Raw genomic sequence first — 25,818 nt, forward strand, 5'->3', positions numbered from 1 at the left:
GTGTTGCAGATGTGGAAAAGAAAAGACGTCTGGTGATGAAGGGGCTCTACAGACGCCCTGGGCACTGCAGCATCCATCCCTGTGTGCGCTATGCCCCATCCTCGTGCTCAGAGGCTGGGCATTTTCCTACAGATGGGAGCCCATGGAGGTCATTGGTGCTTGATGCAACTCCAAAGTGGAAATTAAGGAAAAAATGGGAGCTGCACGCAACACGCCTGCCCATGACAGCATCGTTCAGCCTAAAATGTAGCCCAAAGATGGTCAGTTGGCAAAACAGGGAGCCCCTGGAAAAGAGGACGTGGTGCATGTACAGACATGGGTGCAGGGGCAGTGCTCGGTGGCTGCCAAAATTTGTCCTGCAGAGACAATGCAGATGGAGAGGGTGGGAGGAGAAACATCGATGGCTCCCTTGTGCCTGTAAAACAGGACGTTGGATGCTTACAGGTTACGACAAGCTAGCGTCTGGTAAAGAGGTCAGCCTGCCCCGAAAGTGGTGCAGAAGCCAAAATAAAGTCTAGCCAGGCCTATGAGGAGTACGAGCACTGAGGCAGGGAAAATAGTGAGGCCTCTTTCTCCCCAGTGGTGGCCCCAGAAAGCAGCGGTGAGGCTGCTGTTAAAATTAAAATATGGCTGAGTATTAGGATATTTGCCTTGGGCAGATATATGTTTTGAGAGACCGGGGTCAGCGGCTGTTTTAACCGCGCTGTTTCATCCCCACTGCCACACTTCCTGAAGTTTCCACTTAAGCGGCGTTTTAAACAGCACGCAGGTATGCTGGTGGCATTCTGCATCGCTCTCCAGAGGATAAAACATGTGTGTGCGTGTGCTCCGCTCTGTCCATCTGTCTGTCTCAAGCACCATAAACCAGCAGTGGAAAAAGGGGAGGCACGAAGCCTGGAGCAAACGGAGAGGAAGAACGAGCGCGGAGGCGATGGGACACAGGGGAAAGTCGTTTCCTACCGTCAGGGAAGGGCGCGTCAGGAGAAAATCGTTTCTTCTGCTGTTGAAAATTAGAGTTTAGACTTCACACGTGAAACAAAAGGAAGAGAAGACTTTGCATGAACGTAGACGCACAATGTATGTTGAACAACATGCACTGTATTTATTTATTTATTTATTTATTTATTTATTTATCATTAGTGGCCTCACGGAGGAGACACTACCAAGGATCAGGACCCCAGTGAATTGCCGAACATCTTTTTGAGCCAGGTATGTTTATACCCACGCAGATTTACTTTCTTGTGATGAAGTTCCAACAAAACATTTTTAATCACCTCTTGGTCCAAAGAAAGACTCAAGCTGTTCAAATGGCATTTATGACCTCTGTGTTGCTCATTTCTGGATTCCCAGTAAATAAAAACTTCGCACCATTCCTATCAACCTCCTTTGAGCAGGTCTATAGATAAAAGCGGGGGCACACAGTGTTTACAAGGAAATTGATTTCATCATCAAGTACCTTTGCACATTACCATAGAAATTATCTTTATTTTGCCCAAGTTATAGCTCTTTAATTTTGCACTTTGCATGTGTAGTGCAGTTTGCTTGAGGTTTTCATCTCAAAGATATGCCCATGCTGCAGCTGGATGTGCTGAAAAATCCTGATTTTATTTCTGTTGAAAACAGCAGGACCACTTGTGGAGGAGGAGGATGGCATAGGGGAGCAGAACCTGATTCAAAGCGTGTGCCAGAGCTGAGTGTGCATGCATGGCTGGTACCATGAGTGTGATGCTGTGGGCATCACAGATACAGGGTTTCCTCCTGTGCACCCCAAAGCACATCGGGCACAGGTGAGTTATGAATTATGAATTTTGGATGGGCAGCCTGGGAGGCTGGAGAGCACTGCGGTGCCTCCCACTCAACACTGGGCTGTTGCTGTTGCCTTTTTGTTTTAAAATAATCTGTCAAATTCCAGAACCAAACTGTGTCACACCTGTAGGGCTGTGTTTGTGAGACCGTAAGCTCTTTGGGGAACAGCACATCTTTTGTTCTGTGCTTGTACTCTGCTAGTACAACGTGCATGTCCACAACTTGCCCTATTCACCAAAACAACGAAAAAATGGCTATTTCACAGCCATAAAGGTTCTTTATGACAGCAGGATGATGGATGACAGACACCCGATTCCCACTTCAGCTCTGCCTTTATACATTTCCTTACAAATAACACAATTTACACCATGCTGATGCCCTCACAAGCACAGAAAGGGCGCTCAGCATCCAGCCCCACAGTGCTGGCGAAGATGCCCTGATGGTGAAAATACCCCAGGGATGGCAAAAATGCCCCCCAGGGGTGGCGAAGATGCCCCAGGGATGACAAAAAAGCCCCCAGGGTCGGTGACAACGCCTCGGTCAGGGTGAGGCTGCCGGGCACCCAGGCCTTGAAGCACCCGGGCGCTGCCCATGGAGGCGATGGCACATGGCCGCCTCCGAGCGGAGCCGAACGGAGCCGAATGGACCCGAACGGATCCGAACCGACCCGAGCGGACCCGAACCGCGCCGAGCGCCAGCTTCGGGGCGCACCCGCCCCGCCCCGCCCCGCGCGCCGCCGCCGCCTGGGCGAGTGGCGCGGGCGCGCGCCCGGGGAAGGGCGGGAGCGCGCTCGCCGTCCCCGCGCGGCCGCAGAGGGGAGAAGCGGCGGCGGCGGCGGAGCGGCGCCGGGGCTGTTGTTTACCAGCGCTGACTGCGGCGGGCGGAGGCGGCCAGCGAGGAGGAGGAGGAGGAGGAGGAGGAGGAGGAGGAGGAGGAGGAGGAGGAGGCAGAAGAAGGGGGGGGGCAGCCAGACAGCCAGACGCGGCGGCACAGCGCTGCGAGCGCATTAATTGGGAGGAGCAGCGGAGCCTCACCCCGGCATCCCGTTCTCTCTCCCCCTTTCCCCTCTCCTCCGTATCCCCCTCCCCAGGGCATCGCAGCCCCTCCGCACCCAGCTCCTGCGCCCTGACCTTCAGCGCAGCGCGCCGCCTCGCCCCCGTGCGCGCCCCCGCGCCTGCCTCCCCCGGCCCCCTGCCCGCGGCTGGGCAGCGTTGGGGAGGGAGGGAAGGAGGGAGGGAACGGGGAGGTTTGCGGCGTGCGCACACCCAGAGGAGGAGGGAAAAAGGGAGGGAGGAGTGGGGGGGAGGAAAAAAAAAAAAAAAAAGGAAAAATAGAAAGGGAAAAAAAAAGGAAAAAGGGAAAAAAAGGAAAAAATAAAGGAAAAAATAAAAGAAAAAAACAAAGAAGGGAAAAAAAAGGAAAGGGGGGAGAAAGGGGAGGAAAAAAAAGGAAATAAAGGGAAAAAAAGGGGAAAAAAAAAGAAAAAAATCGCAGGGAGTACGCCCGGGCCGGGTGCTGTGTGTTGTTGTTGTTGTTGTCGTCGTCGCCGTCGCCGCCCGGCCCCCCCCGCCCGCCCCCCGCCCGCCCCCGGCGCGATGGCAGGGCGGCCCGCGGGGCGGCGAGCCGGAGAGCGGCGGGGGCAGGAGGCGGGGTGCTGAGCCGCTCCGCTCCGCTCGCCGCCGCTTTGTGTGCGAGGGCGGCCGGGGGCTGCCTTGCCTTAATTATTATATATACATATATATATATATAATTTTTTTTTACCTTGTGTTTTTTTTTTTATTTTTTTAATTTTTTTTCCGGGGGGAGAGCGAAGGAGCCCTGCGGCAGCGGCGCCGAGGAGAGGAAGAGGAGGAGTAGGGGGAAGCCTTTTTAATTCATTTTCCTCCCCGATTCCGCATTTCTGCAGCCAGCCGGACTTGTGTGGCGGTGCTGTTGTGTGTGTGTGCGTGTGTGCGTGTGCGGGGGGGGGGGGGAGGGTGGGGGGTGGCTGCGTGTTGCTTTTTTTTTTTTTTTTTAATTTTTTAATTTTTTTTCCCACCCCTCCGCCGGGCCGCGGGGATCCCACCACCAGGGCACCCCCCCCCTCACCACCACCCTTTGCGTTTCGTCGCGGAGCCCCCGGGGCCGCCGCTGTTGTTTTGTAACCGGCTTGTCTGGGGCACCCCCCCCGCCTGTTTTCGGTGTGTGTGTGTGTGAGTGTGTGGCTGCTGCTGCTGCTGCTGCTGCTGCCTCCGTGTGCGGTGTCGGAAAATGGAGGTTGAAGATGCAGAGCGCCGGCCCCGCCGCGCCTCCCGCCCGCCGCTCCCCTGCACGACGAGCGGCCGCGGCCAGCGCTGAGGGGAACCGGCCCCGGAGCCCCCCTCAACCCCGGCCCCGGAGCCTTCAGCCTCGGAGTCCCCCTCCCCGGAGCCCCCAGCCTGGCCAGCGGCGCCCCGGGGCTCCCCCCGTGCTGCTGCCCCCTCCTCGTCGCCCTCAGCGCCCCGCGGAGCCTCCGGAAGATCAACGCCACCCCGGGACCTCGCCGCCCTCCGCTCCGAGAGGGGCTCCTCGCTTCTCATTTTTTTTATTATTATTATTTTTTTTTGCCTCGTTTGTTTTCCATTTCTCGAGGCAACGTGGATTTATTTATCCTGCCCCGCTGCTCGCCCCCCTTTTGGCTCCTTCGTTATTTTTAGAGAACGAGGAGGGGGGGGGGCTGAGGGTGGCGGGGTGGGGGGGTGGGGGGAAGCGAACAATTTGGGACTTTTATTTTTTATTTCTTTAAAAAAAAAAAAAAAAAAGAATTTTCGGAAAGGGGGATTTTGTCCAATTAAAAAAAGAGGAATGAAGTCTGGCGCTGGAGGAGGGTCCCTCGCCGTCTTCTGGGGGTTTCTGCTCGCCTTCGCCGCGCTTGGTCTGGGGCCGACAAATGGGGAAAGTGAGTATGGGGCTGGGGGGGGGGCGGTGTGTGAGGGGCTGGGGGGGGCGTGTGGGGACCGGGGTGTGTGTGTTTGGGGTGATATAGGGGGCTATAGGGGCCGTGTGAGGGGCTATGGGGGGCGTGTGAGGGGCTGTGGGGGGGTGAAGGCGTCGCAGAGGGGCCGGGGGCTGCGTGCGAGGGGCCGCGCCGTTGTGTGAGGGGCTCTGGCTGGGGGGGGGCTCGGCTGCGGGGGGCTCCCGCTGCCTTCCCTCAGCCTTTTCGCCCCTACCCCTCGGGCACCGCCACCCACCCGGGGCTCGGCTTCTCCCTCCGGTCCCTGCCGCAGCAGCCCCCGGCCCGGGGGAGCCCCGGTGCCATCTCCCCCCCCCTCCCCATTCTACCCCCAAACCCGGCCCCGGCGGCGCGGTGCTGGGCCCGGCGGGGCTGCGAGCTGCGTAGTAAACACAGGCGGGCGGGGAAGGGCTGCGCCTGCCTTCCCCACATGGAAGGAGCTTGAGCTTTGTCAAGAGCCAGAGTAACCTGCCGCGGCGGGTGAGGAATTCCTGGAAGAATTCCTGGCCGTGCCTCTGCTGAGGAGGGCTCTGGCCCCTCGCTGCGGGGTTACGGCGGTCTGGAAAGTCGCAGCCCGGCTGCTTTTTGGCTCCTCGCTATTATACAGCTCCGTGCATCGCGGCTCTGGTTCCCTGTAGCCCCCTCGCTTCGTTTCCCTGCTCCCCCAAGCCGCTAAGGTTGCAGGGCGTGAAGGGACAGGGGTGCTGTGGGCCCTGAGGCTGTGAGCACCGCCGTGCGGGGCTCGTGGTGGCTTTGGGGGCTCCCCACGCATGGACTTGGCCTCCCCAAGGTTTGCTGGCCCGGCTCTCTGCAGGCAGGGAGATGGGAAGCGCGCCCTGGAGCCCAACCATTTTAAGAGCTGCTCCATCTCCTTCAGCGCCTCTCTCCGTCTGCAGAGGCAGGGTTGGTTCTTTTCCTGCGTCTGGATGCTTTAATTTCTTCCGCTGGGTGTTTTTCGGCGTGTTCCTCGAGCTGTGCTCGTGTGCCCGGCTCGCACAAAAGATAGGCGTTGATGGAAGGGAGAGATCAATTTTCTCCATTTTAAGTGTAAGGGGAAGGAATGTGGGAGCTGCAGAGGCTTTGCTAAAAGTGGTAGTTTCAGGATGAAAAGAGAAGCAAGTTCTTTGGATGCACTGACAAGGAGGCTAAAAAAACCCCAGCGTTTGAGCAAGAAGCGCATAGATGGAGCCTGTAACGTGTGTTGAGTAATATTGTGTTTCATTAGGCAGCGAATGCCAATTAACTCGTTGCAAATTAAGGCCCGGCTTAGGCTTTTGCATTGTGGTGGCAGGGCCAGCTTGGGCTGGGGAGCTGCAGTCCTGCTTCCACGCGTTGAACTTGTTGGCCAGGGCTGTTTTCAAGAGGGAAGATTAATGTTTGGGTTTGAAAACAAAACCCTAGTGCCGTTCTTCAGGGAAGGGCTTGAAAAGGATCGGGTAGCACGGAGAAGACAGGAGAGGAGGAGGAGGAGGTCTGGTGTGCCCGTAAACTGCTGGGATGTGTGCTTAGAAGGGTTTTCTTACCTGGCCCAGAACACCTTCAAATAAACCACGTTTGCCCAACTCTTGCAATAAAGTCAGGCAGGAACGGTGGGTTGGGATATCAGCTTCCAGTCCTCTCAAGTGTTTGCAGTTACCGTTTAGCTAAAACGACCCAATTAAGAGCCTCCCAAATGAAATATCTCCTTCTTCTGATCTAGGCATTTAAATACGGGGAGATATGCTGAAAAACTTGTCTTAGCTGAATACTGCCTCTAATCGATCGTCTTTGTAGTTTACAGTTTAATAGCCTTTGTTTTCACGAGTTATTGCTGAAAGAATTTTGCTGTTAGGGGGAAAAATGATCTCCAGAGCAGATGTTTTGCATCTCTTCATATTCTTCTCTCTCCCCACAATAGTGGAAGGAAGATTAATCTTAATTTTTATTTGTTTTTCATATATACTGTGTCATAGCTAAAAGGCACTTCCATTTTCGGTCAAACAAGCAAGGCATTCCTAAATAGGAATACAAAGGAGTTACAACAGGAGGGGGGAAGCCCATCTCTTTAATGCGAAATCCTATAAAATCTGCTCATGGTTCAATGACAGAAAACTCTTGAAAAGGCAGGTAGCCTCGGTGGTAAGCTACTGGTTCAAAACCGGTTGTTAAAAAGCGCTAAGAATTTGCTGAGGTTTTTGTTAGAACAGCACAAAAATAAAAACAAAAAGGCCCTTCAGCGCGGTGCAGCGTGTGCCGGTGGAGCAGGGCATTTGGTGTGCTGCTGGAGACCGCCTCTTCAGCCCACCCCTGGGATGAAGCAGCTTGGAGTTTGCTGCCTTTTGTACCTGAAGCACGATGGGGTTTGTGTTTTTTTGTCCCATGTAGCATATGTGTGTAAAGGGAATGCCTGGAAGGGTGTGGGTTAAGTGTGTAAAGTGAGCTGTTCTGGGTAATACCGTGCTTCAGACCAGTAGGTTCCCTGATGGATCTGCTCATCTTAGCCATGAGCTTTTGCTTGCATATCCAGGCTGTATTTCACGCTCCTGATGTTAACAAGCAGTAGCTCGTGTTGTGTGTTCAATCCCTCTCCCGGGTTGCTTAGCAAAAGCCCTCCTGACCTCCCGAGTGCCAGCATTGCACACACCTCGCTTTCCCATCAGCGTTTTCACAGACGCCTAGTGGTTAGTGAATGCTGGTAAATGGGAGTTGGTTAAGCCCTTCTGCAATTGAGGTTGCAAATTGAAGTGCCAGAGCACCAAAGGAACCGGTGTCACCGGCGGGAGGAGAGCCGTCGGTGCCGTGGACAGGACGGCGGCGCTTGGCTTGTGCTGCTCGAGGCGGTGCTCTGCAGGCGTTTCGGTACCAGAACTGGAGCAAAGGCTCGTGTGACTCAGAAACCGGCGGGTTAGGAAACGGCAGGGACTTAGCCCGTGTCGGGCAAAAGGGCTGGAGAACGTGAGGAAGCGGAGGGCTGGGTGTCCAACCCCCTCGGAGGGGGAATCCAACGCACATTGCATCGCCAAGCCAGCCCCAGGAGAGTGATGCTCCTCGCGATGCTCCTCGCGTGTTAGAAGTGAGGGATGAAAAGGGACGTGGGGAGCAGGACGGCTCTGTTAGTTGTACTTCAGCACAACAGCAGGCATGATTTGTTGGCTTTCCTAAGGAAATTGCCCAGATTTGATAAATTGCTGTGTTAATTTCGGTTAGCATTTCCCCGGTCAGTTCTTCTTCAAACTAAGTTCCTCATATATGAGAAGCACAACTCCAGTGACAACTCCTCTTGTCTTCATCTGGAGATGCGTGCACGAATCTAGTGGTGAGGAATTTCCGTGTAACGATTTCTGAATCTGTCTTAATTGGTAAATAATTAATCTGTGCCAGTATACGTTATCTTGGGAAAAGTTGTTTCAAATCATGTCGAGTTTTCTGCTAATCTGGCACTTGCTAGGGAAATGCTGGAGGAGTTTTTCACGTGGGTGTGAATTGTGAGCTGCCACTGACTGTGTTGTGGAGAAGTTTGGTGACGGTCTTGAACCTCCAGAGAGGAATAATGTGCACAGCAAACCTGGTGTTGGCTTTGTGATCCTGCGTAGAAAACAACTTGCCTACTACATCATCATCTGTGATGCTCGTAAAGTTCATAACTTAGAAAATGTACTGGATTAAATTACTTTAAAAAAAAAAAAAAAAAGTTTCCCTGGAATGGTTATAGTGAAATTAATGAATTCTATCAGCATTGTTTTTCTTTTTTTTTTTTTTTTTTTTTTTTTCCTGAAAAGGTGGTAACTGAAAAGCAATGGTAGCTCTTGAACAGTGTTCTTTGAACTTTGGTTTATGAAAATGAAAAAAAAACAAAACCAAACCTCTAAAATTCAAATAGGGGTTTATTTACAGCTTTCACGTTTGGAAATGTGTGATGTCCTGAAGCAGCAGCTGTTTTCAAGTCTTTATGCGTGCCTGTACGTAGAAATGGGTAACTTGCAGTTCTCAGGTATCACGCATGTTGCTTAAGTTCACTCAAACTGCAGTGTTTTTTAATTATCTTGAGGTTCTAGTAATTAGAGTTGTTGCAGATAGGTAGCTTCGCTTCATTTCATGTCTTTCTGGCAAAATTGAGCTTTCAAGCTTTCTGGGCTTAGGAGGTGATGGAGCTCCTCAGAGCTCTGCCTCTGAAAAGGCTCCGAAAGGCTTTGGGAGCGCAGTGATGTGTTTGAAAGGTAGAACTACTGTTCTGGTGTTTTGATATATTTGACGTATAATTTTTCTATCACTGTAAATTGTATAGACAGCTCCTTTGTGTAGGTTAGTTGGATTAGTGTTTATGATTTATGAAAACCACTTTAAAAATAATAGTTTGAAAATTGTTGTATTGTACAAAACCAGAGCTCACCAAGCAGTAGTTGATGAAGACACATTTGTGGTTGTTAGCCAGCCTGTCTTTTTTTTTTTTTTCCCTCTTAGCCAAGTCATGACAGGTACAATCTGGACTGATTTCTGTAGTACTATATTTGTCTTTTTTGTGTCCAGAACTGTCTGAGGACAGGCAAGTGATTAGCAACATACAATGTTCATTCACATATTTCTGTGCTCTGCAAACTGAGCCGTACCGATCCCTCCAAGTAAAAAATAGCCTCTGCTGCCTTTGTGCAGGGCTTGCAGCTTTTGCTAACGGAGTTTGTGGCAGTTCGGCTTATCCATTAATTAAGGAGATGCATTCCTCCAAAACGGGCGTCAGCGTGGTGGTGGATTGTAAAGGTTTAACTTGCGTTTATCATTAAAAGTTTTCCATTTTAACCTTTGCAAATGCCAAGTATGCGCAGCTCCTTCAGGATTTCTTTCAAGGCAACGATTAACTTATTAAATGAGGGTACGCTGAAGAAGTGGCTGTTGTGTTTTTGAAGACAAGATGATTTAAAATTTGCTGAAAAGCAAAATTGACATAAAACATTATTACTGTATTTAACAGTTTAATTTGCATCTGACCCGTGAATTTTCACATAATACCATTTAATTTGTTTTGAAGTATCCAGGCTTGCATGTTATCTACAACTTTTTTTCCTTTCTTTGTGAACTTGGTGTGAGCAGAAGTAGGCTTCTCTCTTTCAGTGACTTCACAGATGGTTTTTCAAGGTGACTGTGCTCCTTGACCTACCCAGCTAGACGAGATCTCACCCCCAGTGAGGGAGGAAGATTGTTCTTCCAAATCCACTTTGAAATATTTTGGTAGAACAGCAAGCGTGTGCTTTTGTAGCAACACCAGGTCATTTTAATAATAATTTGGAGGAAAAAAAAAAAAAAAAGGATCACATTTAAAATTGACACTGAAGAGAAGCGCTAACCAGGTGGAGCTTTAAGAACTTAATCTGTGCTGTGGGCTGGGGGAAAAAAATGCGTACATCATACAAACAATAATTCTTAAGCAGGAAATTGGTGCTCTGTATGCAGTGGTATACAAACTAGGTGTGCGTCGTGCTTTTGTGGCAGATCTTGGTGATAAGTAGTTAGTCAGCGAGGGTGGTTTTTTGGGCAAGTCCAGTGATGCAAGGAGTTCATTTCCTACGCGCTGCCAGCAAAGCGCGAGTTACTGAACTAGCTCCGTGACCAGTCAGGGAGAGCGTTATCTGCAGAGCTGTTATTGGTGCCATTACACGCTGTAAAGATAGCGCTGTTTGCTTGGAAGCGTGAGCATCAGCTCTGGTCAAAACACTTTCTCCTAGCAGGTGGGCTTTTTGGGGAGCTCCTGGCTGCGCATCCCTCCTCCCCGTGGAGGGGAGCGGTGTCAAAATGGGGCAGGGAAATGCAGCAAATGTCGGAGCCCCTAATGATAGAGGCAAACTCTACATGCTGTGTGGTTTGTGTGTGTGTTTTTTTTTTTTTTTTCCTGCTGCCGCAGATCGGGCGGCGGATCGCTTTCGCTGATTGTTTCTGGGAGCTTTGTCGTTTTTCCTTCGACATGAACGATTCTCGGATTAGTGCTCTGCTCACTTACGCTGGCGACTTGCACAACAGTTTTCAGATAGCAGAGGCTTTGATTGGAGGAAGGAAGGATGAATTTTGTGACGTTTGTGAAATGAATACACGCCGAAGCAGTCGGAGATGCCTTGTACTCCATCAGAGTGCAGCCTGTCTGAATGAAAGGCACTGCACCTACTGCTAAGTTTATAAACTGGGTTTATACAGATTACTCTTTAAATTATTCATGATGCTACATTACAAGTATATCTGACAGGTTTAAAATAAACGACGTGATGCTAAGAGGGAGCATGCATAAATTAGAGCTGGGATAATATGCTTTTTGAAGCATCTCCTCCATTTGTTCCTGCTGGAACAGAGCAGGTAACTGCAGCTGAGTGTGGGTCTCAAGTAAAGTGATCATCATCCTCAGCTGGCATTGCAGTGGCTGTTCTTAAAGACAGATGAGATGAAGTGGCAGGGAGTGCCCAGGCGCTCAGGGTGTGTTTAGTTGTGTACACTTTTCTCCTGAAACGTGGAGAGTATTTACGGGAGGAAGCTTCTGTAAGCACAGCTGCTCAAAGGGTCTGCTGGTGGCTGTGCAAGGTAAGGTAGAGGTAGGGTAGGGTCACATCCCGTTATTTTACCTGCTCCTTCTTGGTAGAGCTGCTGTGGTTAGCACGAGGTGCTCTGGCAGGGTGGTAGGAGGCTTTCCCTGACACCTGGTGGGATGCTGCCTGTGGTTTGCTTTGGGTCGTGGCACGCGGCTTCAGGTCTCCCTAACACTTAAGTACAGGAGAACTTTGCAAGACCTGAAGTGATGAATTTGGAGAGGGTTGTTGGTGGGCAAAAAGGATCCCTGATCTCTTCAGATGTGAGAACAGCTTCTCCAAATGCACCTTGAAATAATGCTGGTTCTGAGTTAGCGGGCAGGCAGCTTGTTATTTTCGAGATGTGAGCTCCTGATGTTTATGGCAGTAAAATGATGGGTGATAGAGCAGCCCTCCGAAAATCATCGGAGGTATTTATGGATGTGGAGGGTATTATGGGGACCGATAGTTCACATCTTCAGCCTTGAACAGGTACAGCATTTTGGAGCAAAGCCTGGTGACAGCTGCTCCTGGAAACAAACTTGTAGGAGAATTGGCTTGGACCTGGATAGGGCATTATTCCTGGATCTCACCGGCGTGCTTTCCTCGTTACTTGCCTGGGCTCCAGCTTAGCATTTTCTCCACATTTTCAGTCGGTCCTTGTACAAATAGTACGTGTTGCTTCCCTGCCGCCCTTGTCACCTCCCATTGGGTCCTTTTTACAAGAGGATGTGTGGGGAGAGGCGTACCAGGAGCTGCTGAGCCCGCGGTGGGGTAACGTGGGGTGGGCTGTGGTGTCGGGGCTGGCATCGTGCTGTCACCACCTTGGAGTCCGCAGAGCGGCTGGGCTGGAGGGGGAGCCCGCTGGAATCGTGACGGTGCCTGGCTGCCACGACAGGGGATTTTTAGCTGCTTCTCTCCAGTTGTTCTGTGTCCCCAGCAGGTGGAAGCAGCTTGTGGCTGCGTTGGCTGTCGTTACCGGCGTTGTTCAGTTTGTTGTGGCTGCGGCGGTGGTGGGTTCGTGTGTGTGTGTTTTGGAGATGGATGTACGTTTTATTGGTCCCCTGCAAATGCCACGTCTCCAGGGAGCAAGGAGGGGATGAACGCCCGGCTGTGCTAGGAGATGCACGTGAGGTGCTGTAAATGTGCTTGTGCTCCCTTTCCTCGCACCTGAGAGGTGCTGCGACTGGGGAAATCAGCTTGCAAACCCAGAGAGCATCAGACCACTCGTGTGGGGGGAGATGCCAAAGGGTCTGTCAGTCCTGTTCACATGCCTTGGACCCAGAGATTGTTTTAGCAGGTTTTGTTGGTATTCCCTTCATGCTTTCAGGGGCTGCACCCATGATGGAGCTCGTCTGTGCAGTTATCACTGTACGAAGCAGCAAAACTGGGTTTTAAGGAGAGCACTTCCTTGAGGTTCGGCTTGAGCCTACCTGGGTCTGAAATCTGTGAGTGACTGAGGGATTTGCTTTTTTTCTATTTCATGTGCTAATAAAATGTATGACTTTTTGTTAGGTTAGGGTAGGCTGCCTCTGCAGCTGAGTACTGCCATTGAAATTGTGCCTTACCAAATGGCGCGTTCTGTGTATTCAATCCTCGAAGTGGGCTGTGGGAGTCCCTTCCCAAACTTGAGCTTCTACACGCCTGGATGGGTTGTGGTTCCGAAATGTGGCCGGCATTACCAGCGACCGAACAAAAATCCTTTCAAGTTGGTTCAGTTGTTATCCTACAGAAATAAGGCACAGAGACAAATGCGCTCGAGTGCGTGTGTGCGCTCAGGCAGCGATTCTGGCCTTCAGCAGAAACACATGTGAAACGGACATCTGTTTTTACGTGGTTTGTGTTTTGTGCATCTCTTTTGGTAGTTCATTGTTTAAATAAACATGTTGCATTAGCCATAAGGCTTCGGTGCCAAATGCCCACTGATGAGATGTATTAGGGTTTTGTTGTTCCCAGGCCATACTGAGAAACAACAGCTTTACAATTCAACACATTTGAAGAAGATTACAAAAAGAATTTGGGGTGGATTGCAATCAGCACTTCAAAAGCAATTGCTTTGGAGTAACTCCCCTTTAACACAGCGCAGCGCCCATGGAAAAACACTGTCATCTTAACAGATGCAGTGTTATTTTGGAGATTCCACTGTATAAATACATGGACTGTGGTTAAATTGTGATGGCAACAGATGCAATCTCTGTTCTCAATTCTTTCATCTCCTTAATATTTAAAAATACCCCACAAAGCAAAAAAACATCAAGGCTGAAAATATACTTGGTGTAAAATTGTCGGGGCTGGGCCTTTAGGGCCTTGCTTGGTTTCAGATAGGTCATTGCAAATCAGGCTCAGGCTGAGTAATGCTCACCTCTGTGAGGAGTCCTGCAAGTGCTGCTGCCGAGGGCTCGCGTAGGCTTCGTGTGGTTGGAATTCCTCAGCAGTGCTTAAGAAACGTCAGCAAGATAGAAGTCGGAGTGGGTCGACCTGGTAAAAGCGTATTCCCGTTCTTTTTCCTCAAAGAAAGTGATGGGATGAGGACAGTAATCACATATTCCGTTGGCTAAGCCAAGAGCGTCTGAGGATTTTTGCGGTATTCGTGCCGTCGATATCAGTGACTTTATTTTTAAGTTTGTCCGCAGTACATCGCGCTGTCGGAGGGCGAGAGGGTTGGAATGTGGGCATCAGATGTTGTATCGTAATGCTGCACAGTTGTGTTCGCATTTGTTTTTCTTTCCGGATTTGGTTTTGTTTAAATACTGATTTGACAAGGATAAATCGGGAGCGAGGGTGTTGGTTTCTCGTCCTCTGTGAGCAGCAAATAGCATAACAAGATGTTGTTGTTATTGGTGCAGTCGCCTCTGTCCATCCACTAGTTGGGTGGAAAAGCCTTGAGCTAAATACTGTAACTGCCTTTTAGGAAGGGATTGGATGGGTTTGCGAGCAACAACATTGGTAGTCGTTCATGTGTGCTAAAATAGGGAACGATCACATCTCATGCCTCAGGAGCTGATGGTGTGCAAAGGATGGGAAGAAATTGTGTTCCTCCTCTGGATGCTTGTGCTTCCCTCCTGTTTGCAAAACGTGGAGCAATGCTGGCCCTGAGGGTGGCCAAAGGGTCATGTTTAAGAGCTTCGATGTGCCTTGGGGTGCTCGGTGCACCTCAGTAAACCCCAGGTCTTCCCAGGAGGCTGTGAAGATGACCTTGAGTCAAGCCAAGTTGTGTCAAGGGCGCGAGGCGGGTGTCCATCACCTAGCCGGGCACCGTGCGGGACTGGAGCGGCCGTGTTCCTTCCAAGTGGGCCCTTGGTACGTGGGTGGAAGTCTCTGCCTTGGTTTGGGGGTCTGGCACCGCAGGACATCCTCTTGCAGGAACAGACATGGCTGTGGGCAAAGGCAGGGGCTTCGTACCAAGGTGGGAGCGCGTCCAAACGCGGGGACAGTGGTGGTGCCATCCTGCTGCGCTCAACATAGCGGAGCTACTACAGCTTTACGGAGCTGAAAGCAACTCTAATGCTTCCACTGGGCACTGCAGCTCTGTAACTTCTGAACCTGGTGGGAATGTTGGCAATTTCGGTCCAATTTGTCGTTCGAAGTTTATTACTTCCTTAGTGCGAAGGCCTCAGAGCACTGCTAGTGTTATCGTGTTTGCTTTATTGAGGTGGTGTGGGTGATTTCCTAGCGACTTGAAACAGCAGGCAGGAAGAGTTTACTTTAAATACACTGTTTTAATCTCATTTTGCGTATTTTCTAGTTGGAATTTTTCTTGACTGACAGCCGTTAGAACACCTCAATTTGCAAATATGACCTTTACGGAGAAAAAAAAGAGATTTTTTGCCAGTAAATAACATTTGTTGTTTCTGTGTGTTCATGTAAACAAGCAATTTCGATACCTTTCCTCAGATCCTTAATTTTCGCACCTTTAAATGACAGAATGGTGGATGGTGCGCTTGCTGCTAGATTACTTCTCATTTGTGTTACTTCCCTATTTGGACGGAAAATGGAATTGTAATTAAAATGGGGAAGAATTTTGAGACTTAATTAAAACTCAGTGTGGTGGACGGGCATGATTTAAAAATAAAATCAATAGAATAGTTTCTCGCTGTCCTTTGGAAGTTAAGAGCTAATAGATTTTGCCCACTGACTGCTTGACAGGTTTCTACACAGGGGTCAGCTATTTTTAAAATTTGGAATGAATTCCTTCCTTCCTTATTGAACGGAACCGTTTGAGTGAATTGAAATGAGGCACTTGCACAAATAGTTGCTGAACTTGAAAGCTCTCGTACCATTCAACGAGGGGTGGCTCCGAGAGAGCCCTGAGCAGTGAATCCACCAGTCCAAACGTTTTTGTGTAAATTACATGCTTACTATTTTTGTTTTATTTAAATTACAGTAGGCATTTGCCCTAATATATGCTGTTATAATTTCATGTTAGATTTGTAATTAAGTTTATTTTTAGAAGAATGCATTTAAGTGGTTTATATGAAATGATTTTCTATTTTTGTAAATGAAATAATTGGGTTTTATTGACTTTTAATTTCATGCAAATGGCTTTTTTGGCTTGGCGGTTATGTAAGCAGAAAGAAATCTAATGATTTGAGAATATTCTCGTAACGGGAAGAACAGAGGACAGGGACAGGCTGTCGCAGCTAGGGCACTGGTGGGCAGAGTTAACTCCTGTTTGGATGGGTTTAACTCGAGGGCGCAGTACAGTGGGTTCGTGCAGTAAATCTTCTTGATTGATTATTTTTTTTTTGTGGTTAGGCTCAGCAAACCGAATTGTCACTGCATTTGGGAACTGGCTGGGGGATAAGAGACATGGTCATAGCAGGGCGGTTTCTCGGGAAGCCTGGAGATGTAGCTGTGATGAGTCTGATGGACCAGGGAGTGTTAATTGTGTGCTCGCCAGCTCCGCTGTTTTAAATTTGGCCTCGCTATCACTTCTCTGCACAGATGAATCTGGAGGCTAAGGGGAGTTGGATGATGAGTCACGATTGAGTTAGCAAAATCCCAATTGATCTCCGTTTCCTGTTGATTCCAAAATTACTGAAGTGTGAAAGCTGAGAGTGACTGATGACTTCTTGGAGGGGAGTTTGAGGGTGGAATGTGGAAGTGACTCTCGGCAAAGTAATTCAATGCTGCCCTGGGTGTTGGTACAAAAATGTCGGTAGCGAGAGCAGGTGTGTGTGAGACGGGAGGCTTTGAATGCAGCGGGGTGCTGCGGCCAGCCCCCTGACCTAGCAGTGGGTCAGCGAGGTGCGTGGCGGGATGGGGAGAGGTTTTGGAAGTGGCTGCTGGAAGAAGCTTGCAGATGAACCTTGTCGTTAGCCTTCTCCATCCTGGAGGTGCTTCTGATTGCCCCGTGTTTGCCCTGAGCTCAGGAGCTGTTGCTGTGAAATAGCTTTGCTCGCAGGTACAGGGGTTGGGCAGGTCTCCTGGTCCTTCGCAGTGTGACTGCAAAATGCACATGAGAGCACACAGCCTCAGCCAGCGGGCTCTACGGATGGCAATTTTGGGATGGAGAAGACTTCACGTTACCCCGTTATCTTTTTGTGAGCATCTCTTGATGAATCCTTGACCTTGTCGTTCCGCAGCGTTGTTCTTTTCTTGCGGTGAAATGGGATTAATGCTATTTTGGGAGATACTAATTAGAAACGTTGTCATAGCACGTGTAGGTAAGGATTTTTATTTGTTTTATTCTCAAACTTTGTGTTAGCAAAACATTTGTTTGTTATTAACATAACTTAATAGTTCCTGGACTCTGCCTGCATTGCAAATGGGAAAGTAAATTCTGCTGAAGGGGGAAGAAATTAAAGGGAGGATTTATACAGCTCTGAGTTAGGTTTGGAAACAAGCTGCAAGGCAGCCTTGAAGTGATTCACGAGGAGGAAGCAGGTTAGTTACCTGGAGGAATAAGAGGAGACATGAGGTAGGGCTGTCCCTTTTCTGTTTATTCCGTCACAAAATTGCAGTTTTGCAGACTTTTTCTAAAGTGGTAATTTGGAAGGCAAAGGAGCCGTCTGCGTTGTGTTTTGTGGCTATTCAGATGACTTCTGAGCAACTGAAGCTTGCCATTGACGTGCACTTTGATACGCTGCCTTAAAACAGGAGGAAAAACATACTTTTTCTTGGAAAGCCTGTACAAGCTTTTTCCTATGTTGTCATATCTAGGGTTGCAGAAAGCTGAGAAGGGGGGGAAGAGCGGTGGTTGCTCTGCTGTCTGAGAGCAGCTTGCTTTGCAAATGCATAAACAAAGCAGGAAAAATAAATCTCCCAGATTTTGGACCTGCGAGGTGTGTGCTTCCCACATTCAGAGCAGCTGGTTCAGGTGGTCTGGCTCCTGCCAGGGAACAGCCAGAGAACCAAATCACTCCCAGAGGGTGTCAAGAGATTCCCTCTAGAAAAAGTTGAAACACCGAGTTGGGTGCTTGAAATGCGGTGAAGCACGGAAAGGGCACCAGTTTTCAGAGCACTCTGACTCTTTCTTCAGGGTGTAGTGAATTTACAAGTAACAGCCACGCTTAGAAGGCACGTCCCGGTCTTAATGAGAGGTTTTAATGAGAGTTGTGGAGCTGCGAGGGGACTTTTATTAGCAGTGAGCACTGCAGTTCCCCAAGCCGTTGCTTGCGGAGAATCTGCAAATACTTCCAGCTATACCACGTCACCTCATACCTTGTCACGTACCATCTGTGTTGCAATGTGCTGTAATAAAAGCACTTTGTTAAACCAATTAAATGCATGATATTGTCATAATACTTGTGTTTTGGGGAATTGATATGGCCATTTTTCTTTTGAAATGGCAAGAAGGCTGTTGTGCTGAGACAGCAGAGTGCTTTAGGAGGTGGTGCTTTGTATCCTCTCAAGTAACGTCTTTTTTTTTTTTTTTTTTTTTTAAATCAGCAGTATGTTCCCCAGTAAGTCAGATGACTTAGTTGTTTTTGTGATCTGTACCCGAGAAGGGAGAGGATGTCAGAGGAGCAGATCGGTTTAAGTGCTTTGTAGTAGCAGAAAACCTGCAGCCCTGTCCTCCCCTGCTTTCATGGAAGTGCTGGTAAGGGCCACCTTAGCACTGGCCATGCTGTGTTTGTTTGGTTTAGACAAACTAAATAACCAAAAGAACGCCTTGTCCCTTCGGGAGAAGGTAACGCATAGCCTGCTGAAATACTCTAGAGAATCAGGGATGTAATTAACCTGTTTCTCGTTAGCTCGGCTAGGTTTCAGAAGGTAGCACAGGGTGTTTAAAACATCTGAAATTGCTTATTTACCAGTTCACTGAAGTAAGGATTTTTCAAGTGGGTTGTATGAAGATCAAACCTCTTCCTTTTTCCATTGCTTTTCTCTTCTTCCCCGTTTCCTGGTCTGCATCTTCCAAACTGGTAATAGGCCTAATGCTGATTGACGTTATGATTATTATTATTTTTAAAGCTTGAAAGCAGCCATTGAGGAGAGCAGTGTCCATTTCCTGTCACACTTGCTCAAGGCTATAGAGAGCAGATCGTGGAAGTTCAGGCACTTGTTCAGGCCTTTCAGAGGAATTATGAAAGATGCTTTGCTTTTAATGCAGTGAAGGAAGGGCAGCGAGTGGAAAGGACTGATAGCACAGGCAGGACTTGGCCCATCGCACAAACAAAACCTCTTGCTGTGATCCTGAAGCATTTTGCTTCATACATGATACTTTACATTGACTTTAGATTGCCTCTCTTTCTTTTTTCATTTCTCCTTTTCCTGCACAAGTTGTTTCAGTTGGGATTTTTGGATTAATTTGGCCAGGAATGTCTAAACATGACTTGGGTTGGAAAGGAGATGGTTCAGGCTTTGGCAGCGTAACTGCAGCAGCTCCCCTCCAGCGCCTGGAAGTTCCGTTCTGATTCATCTCTGCTGCTTTTCATTTTCCTCTTTGGTTTGACTTAACTTTAGGTATCTGAACTGAGGTTAAAGCAGGACTCCTCAGTGGTGTTTACCCAATATTACCCTTTTGTGCTGTCTGTACCGAATGAAAAGTCCGTTTGCAGCTGTGCCTCGGCTGAGGTGCCTGAAAGCTGTGGGCTTTTGCAAAGATGCTGGGCGGGATTGGAGCAGCTGGGACAAAACGTGCCTGGCTTCAGTGCCATCAGCCCTCAGGCAAGGGTGCACAAGAGTGTTGTGGCCGTTCGGAGGTGAGTCCCTGTTTTGGGGGAGAAGGGGGGGAAGAAAAGGAGGAGGAAAGGGGCAAGGATGGAGATGAGCCCTCTCTTGGTACCCACAGAGGCACCAGATGCGATTCTTGCTGTGGTGCTGCCCGGCACGTCTGTCACTGCAGGACTCCCGTTTTTTGGGTGGTTGCCTTATCCAGAGCAGTCTAGAAAATTTGGCATTAGTGCCTGCATGTGACCTTTCCCAGATCTGGGGGTGGTGTGTAAATTCACGCCTGTCTGTTCCCTAAATTGGTGGTTAACTGCGGAGGAAAGAAGGGGACTAATTCCTGGTTTCTGAAGCTGAATGAAGCTGGCATATGGTAAAGCAAAGCACAGTCTGCTCAGATATGTTTTCTTAACATGGAACCAACTAGCCTTGCACAAATAGAGTGGTTTTCTTTCACAACACGAGAGGCCAGTAGAGCTGTCAGACAAGTGAGGCGAGGCCAAGGACCGTCCGTCAGCTGTGCTCTCCGAGTGATTTTGCCTTCAAGCGAGCTGTCATGGGCAGTTGGAAAAGAGTTGTTCTCTTTTCTTCCTGTGCAGATCCTTTTTACCTACACCGTGTTTTTTTTTCTTGATAGGTAGAAAACTTTTGGGGATTGCTGCAGTGATGCATCCTTGGCAGTGGGGATGAGATTCTTCCTTTACCTTGTAGGACCAGCGGCTGGTTTTGCTGTGGCATTCCTCTGTAGAATTGGTTAAAGATGTTGAGTTCTAAGTAAATACATTACTCATCTTTTGGTTTAGCAAAAGTACAAAGTGAATGTAAAAATGTAGTGACAAATCAGCATTTAGTAGTTAGCCAATCCCAGTGAGCTTACAAGCAAGAAACCCACACTGACGTGCAAGTGCAAAATGAAATAGTGAACTTCTATTTCGTGTTTGTGTGTGTACTCAGTGGTAATCATGTAGGTAAGAGCTAGTGCTCTGTTCTGTTTTTCCAGTTGTTCTTTTGTCTCCTCGACTTTATGCATCTTTTCCTTCTGGCTCACGTTTCTTCTGCTTTCTTACGTCACCTTCTTCATGACCAGAACAAATAGAGGAACGAGCAGGGAGCGAGCACAACTTGGTGTAAGGATACGTTCTCCAGCTGTATCTTTGGCCATGAGTGTGTTTTGTATGCAAGGTACAGGGTGAAAAAAATAACCATGAAGACAATCTTTGAGCCTCCAGATCTCCATCTCAAGCAAGTTTGGCCTTGATTTGCCTTCTGGAACGAGCGTGTGCAGCTGCAGATCCCGGTGGAGAGAGGCGCCTGAAGTTGGCGTGTCCAAGCCTCCAGCAGGCTTGCTGATGCTGTTCGGTTCAGCTCTAAGTCCCGTCTCCCGTGACCTCTTGCAGCCCTTTCTTCCAACACTTTCTCCTCTCACCAAGTTTTGGCTCAGAAAGGGAGCAGAATAGGGGATCGCTGGTGATGGTTTTCTGAGTGAAGCATGCCAGGGCTGTATTTCTCTAACTCACTTTGACCCTGTCTTTTCTCATGGGTGGGTTGGTCAGAAATGCATTAGGGCAAGCTTTTACTTCCTGGCTTCTGTAGCTGGGAAATCCCAGGCTCCTCCTGCCGGAGGAAGAACTATAATTCTTTTACTTCTGCCTCTATCCTCTTCTGACAATGTTTTAACATCTTTGTGACAATAAGTGCGGTTGCCAAGCAAAAGAGCTGTACAATTAGACTGATTAAATGCCTAAATCATTCTGTTAGCCAGAATTATAATGTCGTGCATTATCCACTGTGCCCATGGGCAGTGTCTAAAGCTGTGTGTAGGGCTGGAAATCCACTGTCTTGGGCTGTATAAAAATGCAAAACTGAAATATCACCTGGAATTGAAATCTGTGTGCGAACAAGTGATGGAGTACACCTCAATTGGCACTTGTTTAACAATCCCCCCAGTGTTTTACAGAGAAGATCGGCTCATTGTTGAGCAGAAGATCTGTACAGATATTGTGACAATTCTGTACGTAGGGTGGGAAATGGTTCTTTATCTTCAGAGGAATGAAAACTCGAGCTTCTGGTAGCTGACTGTCTCAGAGGGCACTGCTTTTCTGTGCTAAACCGTGTTTACTGGGTTACTTCTCACCTATGTGCATTGAGAGAGCTTTGTTTGTGGCCAGAGGCACTTCGGTATCACAGTGTTCCTGCTCTTGGGATGCCTCTGGGACAATAAATACCCTGTGTGAATGCTGCTGTTCAGTGCCCGGAGCACTTCCTGGACAGGCTCTTTGTGACGCTGAAAGCGAGTCAAAAGCACCCAGCTGTCCAGAGGAGTGAGTTCACGTGGGGACTCCTACTGGTACAGCTCCTCTGGTTTGTATTTGTCTTAAATTTTGTTCTGCTGCAGTTCCCAGTCGATAAGCCCTGAACCCGTCACCTCACCTCTGTTGCCAACTCGCGTGTTTCACCTTGTGTTTGGAGAGGAAGGTTCTTTTTCCAACCTAGTTAGCTCATGGCTGGAAAGCCCCACAGCACTTGCGTATGTGTAATTTAATACTTTTAAAGCCCTTTTTTTGGGGGTGTGAGTTGGTCATATTTTAACTGCCTGGAGAAAACAGGTTGCAGCACGACCGATGTGATCTTCAGCTGCCATGTGCAGGGAGGGATGGGAGGGCTCCCTGTTCGGTAAATGATGTTTGGTAGCACTGGTTTTTTTTGTTTGTTTGTTTGTTTGTTTTCTATGCAATTAGGTGCTTCTTTAAATTGTCGTAAATCTCCATTCGAGTGGAAATTTGGGATTAGCGGAAGTCTCGGTTCAGTTTGTTAAAACAAACAACTATTGTGGAAGGTCAGAAAACGCAGGATTTCTTCGTTTCATCCAGGAAAGAGAGATTGTTAGCATAGGATAGTAGTCACATCTTACATATTGTTAAGAGTAATTACATCAGCTTCCTATTTTTTTCTGTGGATTTCTGTGTAGCTATGTAAAACTTGCTGATGTTTCTTTATTAATCCTTTTGCTGTCCGTTAGCAGATGAATGCAGTTATGTACCATGGTATAGTAGCATTTTGGCAATTTGCTTCTAATGAAGTCCGAATGATCCAGCCTCGCTGGCCACACAGTTTTTAGAAAAGAAAAAAACATAAGTCCCAGTAAACTTGACGGAGAAGCCACTTTCCTAGATGAGCACGGGATGGCAGCTCAGCAGGCAGCGAACAGTGGAGCAGAGTCCCTGACTGTGAGTTACTGAGCCCAGCCACATGATGATTTTTCATTCTGGGAGAATTGGCTGCTTATCCCTGCATCCTAAGCGTACATCCCATCCCATAGGTTTCTGTCAGCCAGTTGCTGAGTCACTTGGATGCGTAGACAACTGTTCCAAAAATAAATAAATAAATTCATGCACACAATTATTTTTTAAAGGTGGAGAAGAACAGTCCCCAGGAGAGACAATTTTTGTTAAGCTCTATTGTCATCACAGATTGTGAAACATAAATTCAGTGTTATAAACAGCTTGTAATTCTAGTCTTCCATTTCTGCTTTAGCAGGCATTAGGCTGAAGCTACTGGCATAGAGTTTAAACATTATTACCCCAGTAAAAAAATAAAAAAGGAAGTTTTATGCTCATAGTTATTGATCATAACGTGCCACCTACTCAGTTCTGTGTTACATTTCTTCTGTGGAATGGCATGTTTTTATTTCGTGGCACTGTCAGAAAAGCGATTCTGCAGGGCAAGAGGAGCGCAGAGGTTTGATGCCAGTCTTTCTCATGAGGATCAAGCTTGTCTTTTGTAATCTAGGCTTCACCTGCTTTCTTTTGCAGAGTTTTTCTTTGTTTGACTTGGACAATTTTCTTTCAAGCTGGCCAGCGTGACCATATTGTGAGCCTGAAGTGCCGCAGTGTAGTTCTTGGAATTACTCCGCAATTGCATTTAGCTGGTGCTTCTAACCTCCTTCACTCACCTGTAGTATACAAACGCCTCACCAGGGACTGGGGTGTTAGCGCTGACCACAGTGCTCCAGCAGTGACTGTTGGTGTCTGACACATACTGGATGCTCATGAGTGAGGGACTTGCTGCAGATTTGATCTTTGTTAGCTTTTTTTTTTTTTTTTTTCCTTTATTGAAAAGCAGAGTCTTGCACACTTTTGTAACCTGGGACGTACAGATTACCGAGTTCAAGATGTGATGCTTCTTGGACTTGGTTTGATGGTTGGGGATTCAAGTGCTACCCTGCAAGCTCAAGCCACTTAAATGTTTTTAGCCCTGCAATACCTTCTTCCCTTTTTGCCCTGTGAACCCGCGAGGACAAACAAAAACCCATGCCAAGTGAGCCACTTGTGGTCTGCTATTGCAGGCGCAGGAGCTAACAGATGTGGCTTCAGAGGAGCCCCTGAGGGATGTGCTGGGTCAGTGCAGTCTTGGTGAGAGAGGATTAATTTGGGGATGACTTTGTCATGAAGATGCTTTCATGTGAGCTAGGCTAAATCTAGAGCTACTTGCTCTGGTGAGCCGTGTAGAGAAGACATCAATCAATATTATTATAGGGATTCAGTTCATTCTGTTGGCTCTGTTTTTGTGGCGCTGCTGTTCCTGTTGACATTCAAAGTAAAATGTTGGCAGGGAGAAAGTCAGTGAGATGAGGGACAGAAATGTGATTTATTCTGAATTTTTTTTGTATACACTTATGGGGAAGTTGGAGGAAGTTCATGGAAAGCAGCAATGCCAGAGATATCTTTAGCCAATGACAGCTGAAATTGCAAGAGCAAAAAGGCAGAGCCAGTCTCAGTTTGTGATGTGGGTTGTAGTCCTTCTGTGTGTTGTTTTTGTCAATGTTTTGTTCTGGTCAGCTCGGTAACACAATGGCCCTTGGGTTGGGAATATATAGTTAGAGTGGTAAAAGAGAAAATTAAAATAGAACGGGTGTTCTCCAAGAGGCTATGGGAGACGACCAGAACGTGTGTGGAGAAGGGGAATCCAGTCTGTCTTGGTTACGTGGACCAAATCTGATTTGCCCCTTAAAAGACCACTTTTTCCTTCCAAACCTAGGAGAGAGGACTCTTGTAAAATAGCGTTGGGAGTGTTGAGGGACACAGGGTAAGCTAATGATCACAGACCATATTTCCCAGAAATGACAGGTTACATTGCAGTATAATCGCCAGTCCCTTGAGAGTTGAGAAGATTGTTGTGGTCTAGCTTTGTCCTCCAAAGCTTGACTTTTAATTAAATGAACAAAAAGCCGGGCCTTAGATGTGTAAACAAGAACACTCTCAAGACTTGCATTCAAATGGAAACAGTTGTTTTTTGTTTGGGTTTGAGCATTCCCTTTCATGTTTCGCAAGCCAAAGATGGCAGCGCTGCACGAGTGCTAGAAACACAGAATTTGAATTTCAGCTGTGGACTTGTTTAGCAGAAGCTAAACTGGTGGATGTTTTATGGCATGTGGAGTGCCTTTTATCTTTTTTTGTTCCACAATGCAGAGAGGAAATCAGAAAACGTTGGTAAACCTTGAGTGGTTGATGCAGTGTATTCAGCGAAGAAGTGCAGAAGTTCAGTGGCTTGGGAGACGGCTCAAATCACGGGGTAGAGGTTTAGTTCCTTCCTTCTTACCAGTTCTGACATCCCAAGAGGTAACACAGCAGCTGGCTTCCCTGGGAAGAGAGCAAGTGATTGATGTGACACATACAGGATAGGTGAGCTTAGAGAGTACAGAAATTTTGTGGGAGGTTGTGTAAGTACATTAAAGACACTAAAATATATATTTCATTCATAGTGTCACTACGAAGGCAAAAACCAAGAGCGTAGTGGGTGGTGGAAGCCTGTGTTAATATAAAGTGTCATAAGAAATCGCTCCAACCACTGATTTCTGTGAGCTCCACGTTTAATTTCTTCTTTGCGTAGTATGCAATTAAAGAGTTCGTATGTTTCTGGAGTAATTTTTTTTCCTGCGTCTGCATATAGTACAGCTGTGCCGAAGCCTTTCAGAGGCTTGAAGGCAAATTGTGGTCGCCAGCGAGATCCTTCTCAGCCTTACCTGGCCTTACAAATCCTGGAGTGAAACTACAGGGCTGAACTCCGCTTAGGACCAGACTGTGGGCTGCAGTGCTAGCCTGCTCAGAGATGGCCAAATCATATATAATTTTTTTTTGTTCTTCAGGGCTGTATGACAGTTCTGATGGCTTTCTTAAAGCAAGCATAATAGGTAGCAGTAAGAACAAAGAGAGGGGTTAAGATCAAGTTTTGTTTCGCCCTGTTTATAATCTGTATGGGCGTAATGTTTTCAGACTCTTTACTCTCCGTTTCCACTGATGTGTCCTTTTGCTTCCTTTCTGAACAATTACAGTTGTTTAGGAAAGAGGCTCCTTTTAAATCTGCTGAAGGGCCTTATTGTATGGTTAGTACCTTTTTTGTAACCTGATT

The 25,818-nt window shown here is 48.0% G+C and overlaps 1 protein-coding gene across 2 annotated transcripts in view; it reads left to right on the plus strand.

Annotated features, from left to right (window-relative positions):
- Nucleotides 1-3,789: 3,789 nt before the first annotated feature.
- The window catches only part of IGF1R (insulin like growth factor 1 receptor), a 177,495-nt gene continuing 155,466 nt past the window's right edge, over nucleotides 3,790-25,818 (plus strand). The window contains exon 1 of one of the 2 annotated variants that reach the window (XM_084532536.1): nucleotides 3,790-4,723. In XM_084532536.1, the coding sequence (XP_084388662.1) occupies nucleotides 4,630-4,723 (94 nt within the window). In that variant the 5' untranslated portion in view covers nucleotides 3,790-4,629. The remainder of the gene's footprint in view (nucleotides 4,724-25,818) is intronic. The other variant, XM_084532535.1, reaches the window with a different exon arrangement.

The sequence above is a fragment of the Aythya ferina genome (genome assembly GCF_964211825.1).
Source record: "Aythya ferina genome assembly, chromosome: 11".
In the NCBI taxonomy this organism is placed as follows: domain Eukaryota; kingdom Metazoa; phylum Chordata; class Aves; order Anseriformes; family Anatidae; genus Aythya; species Aythya ferina.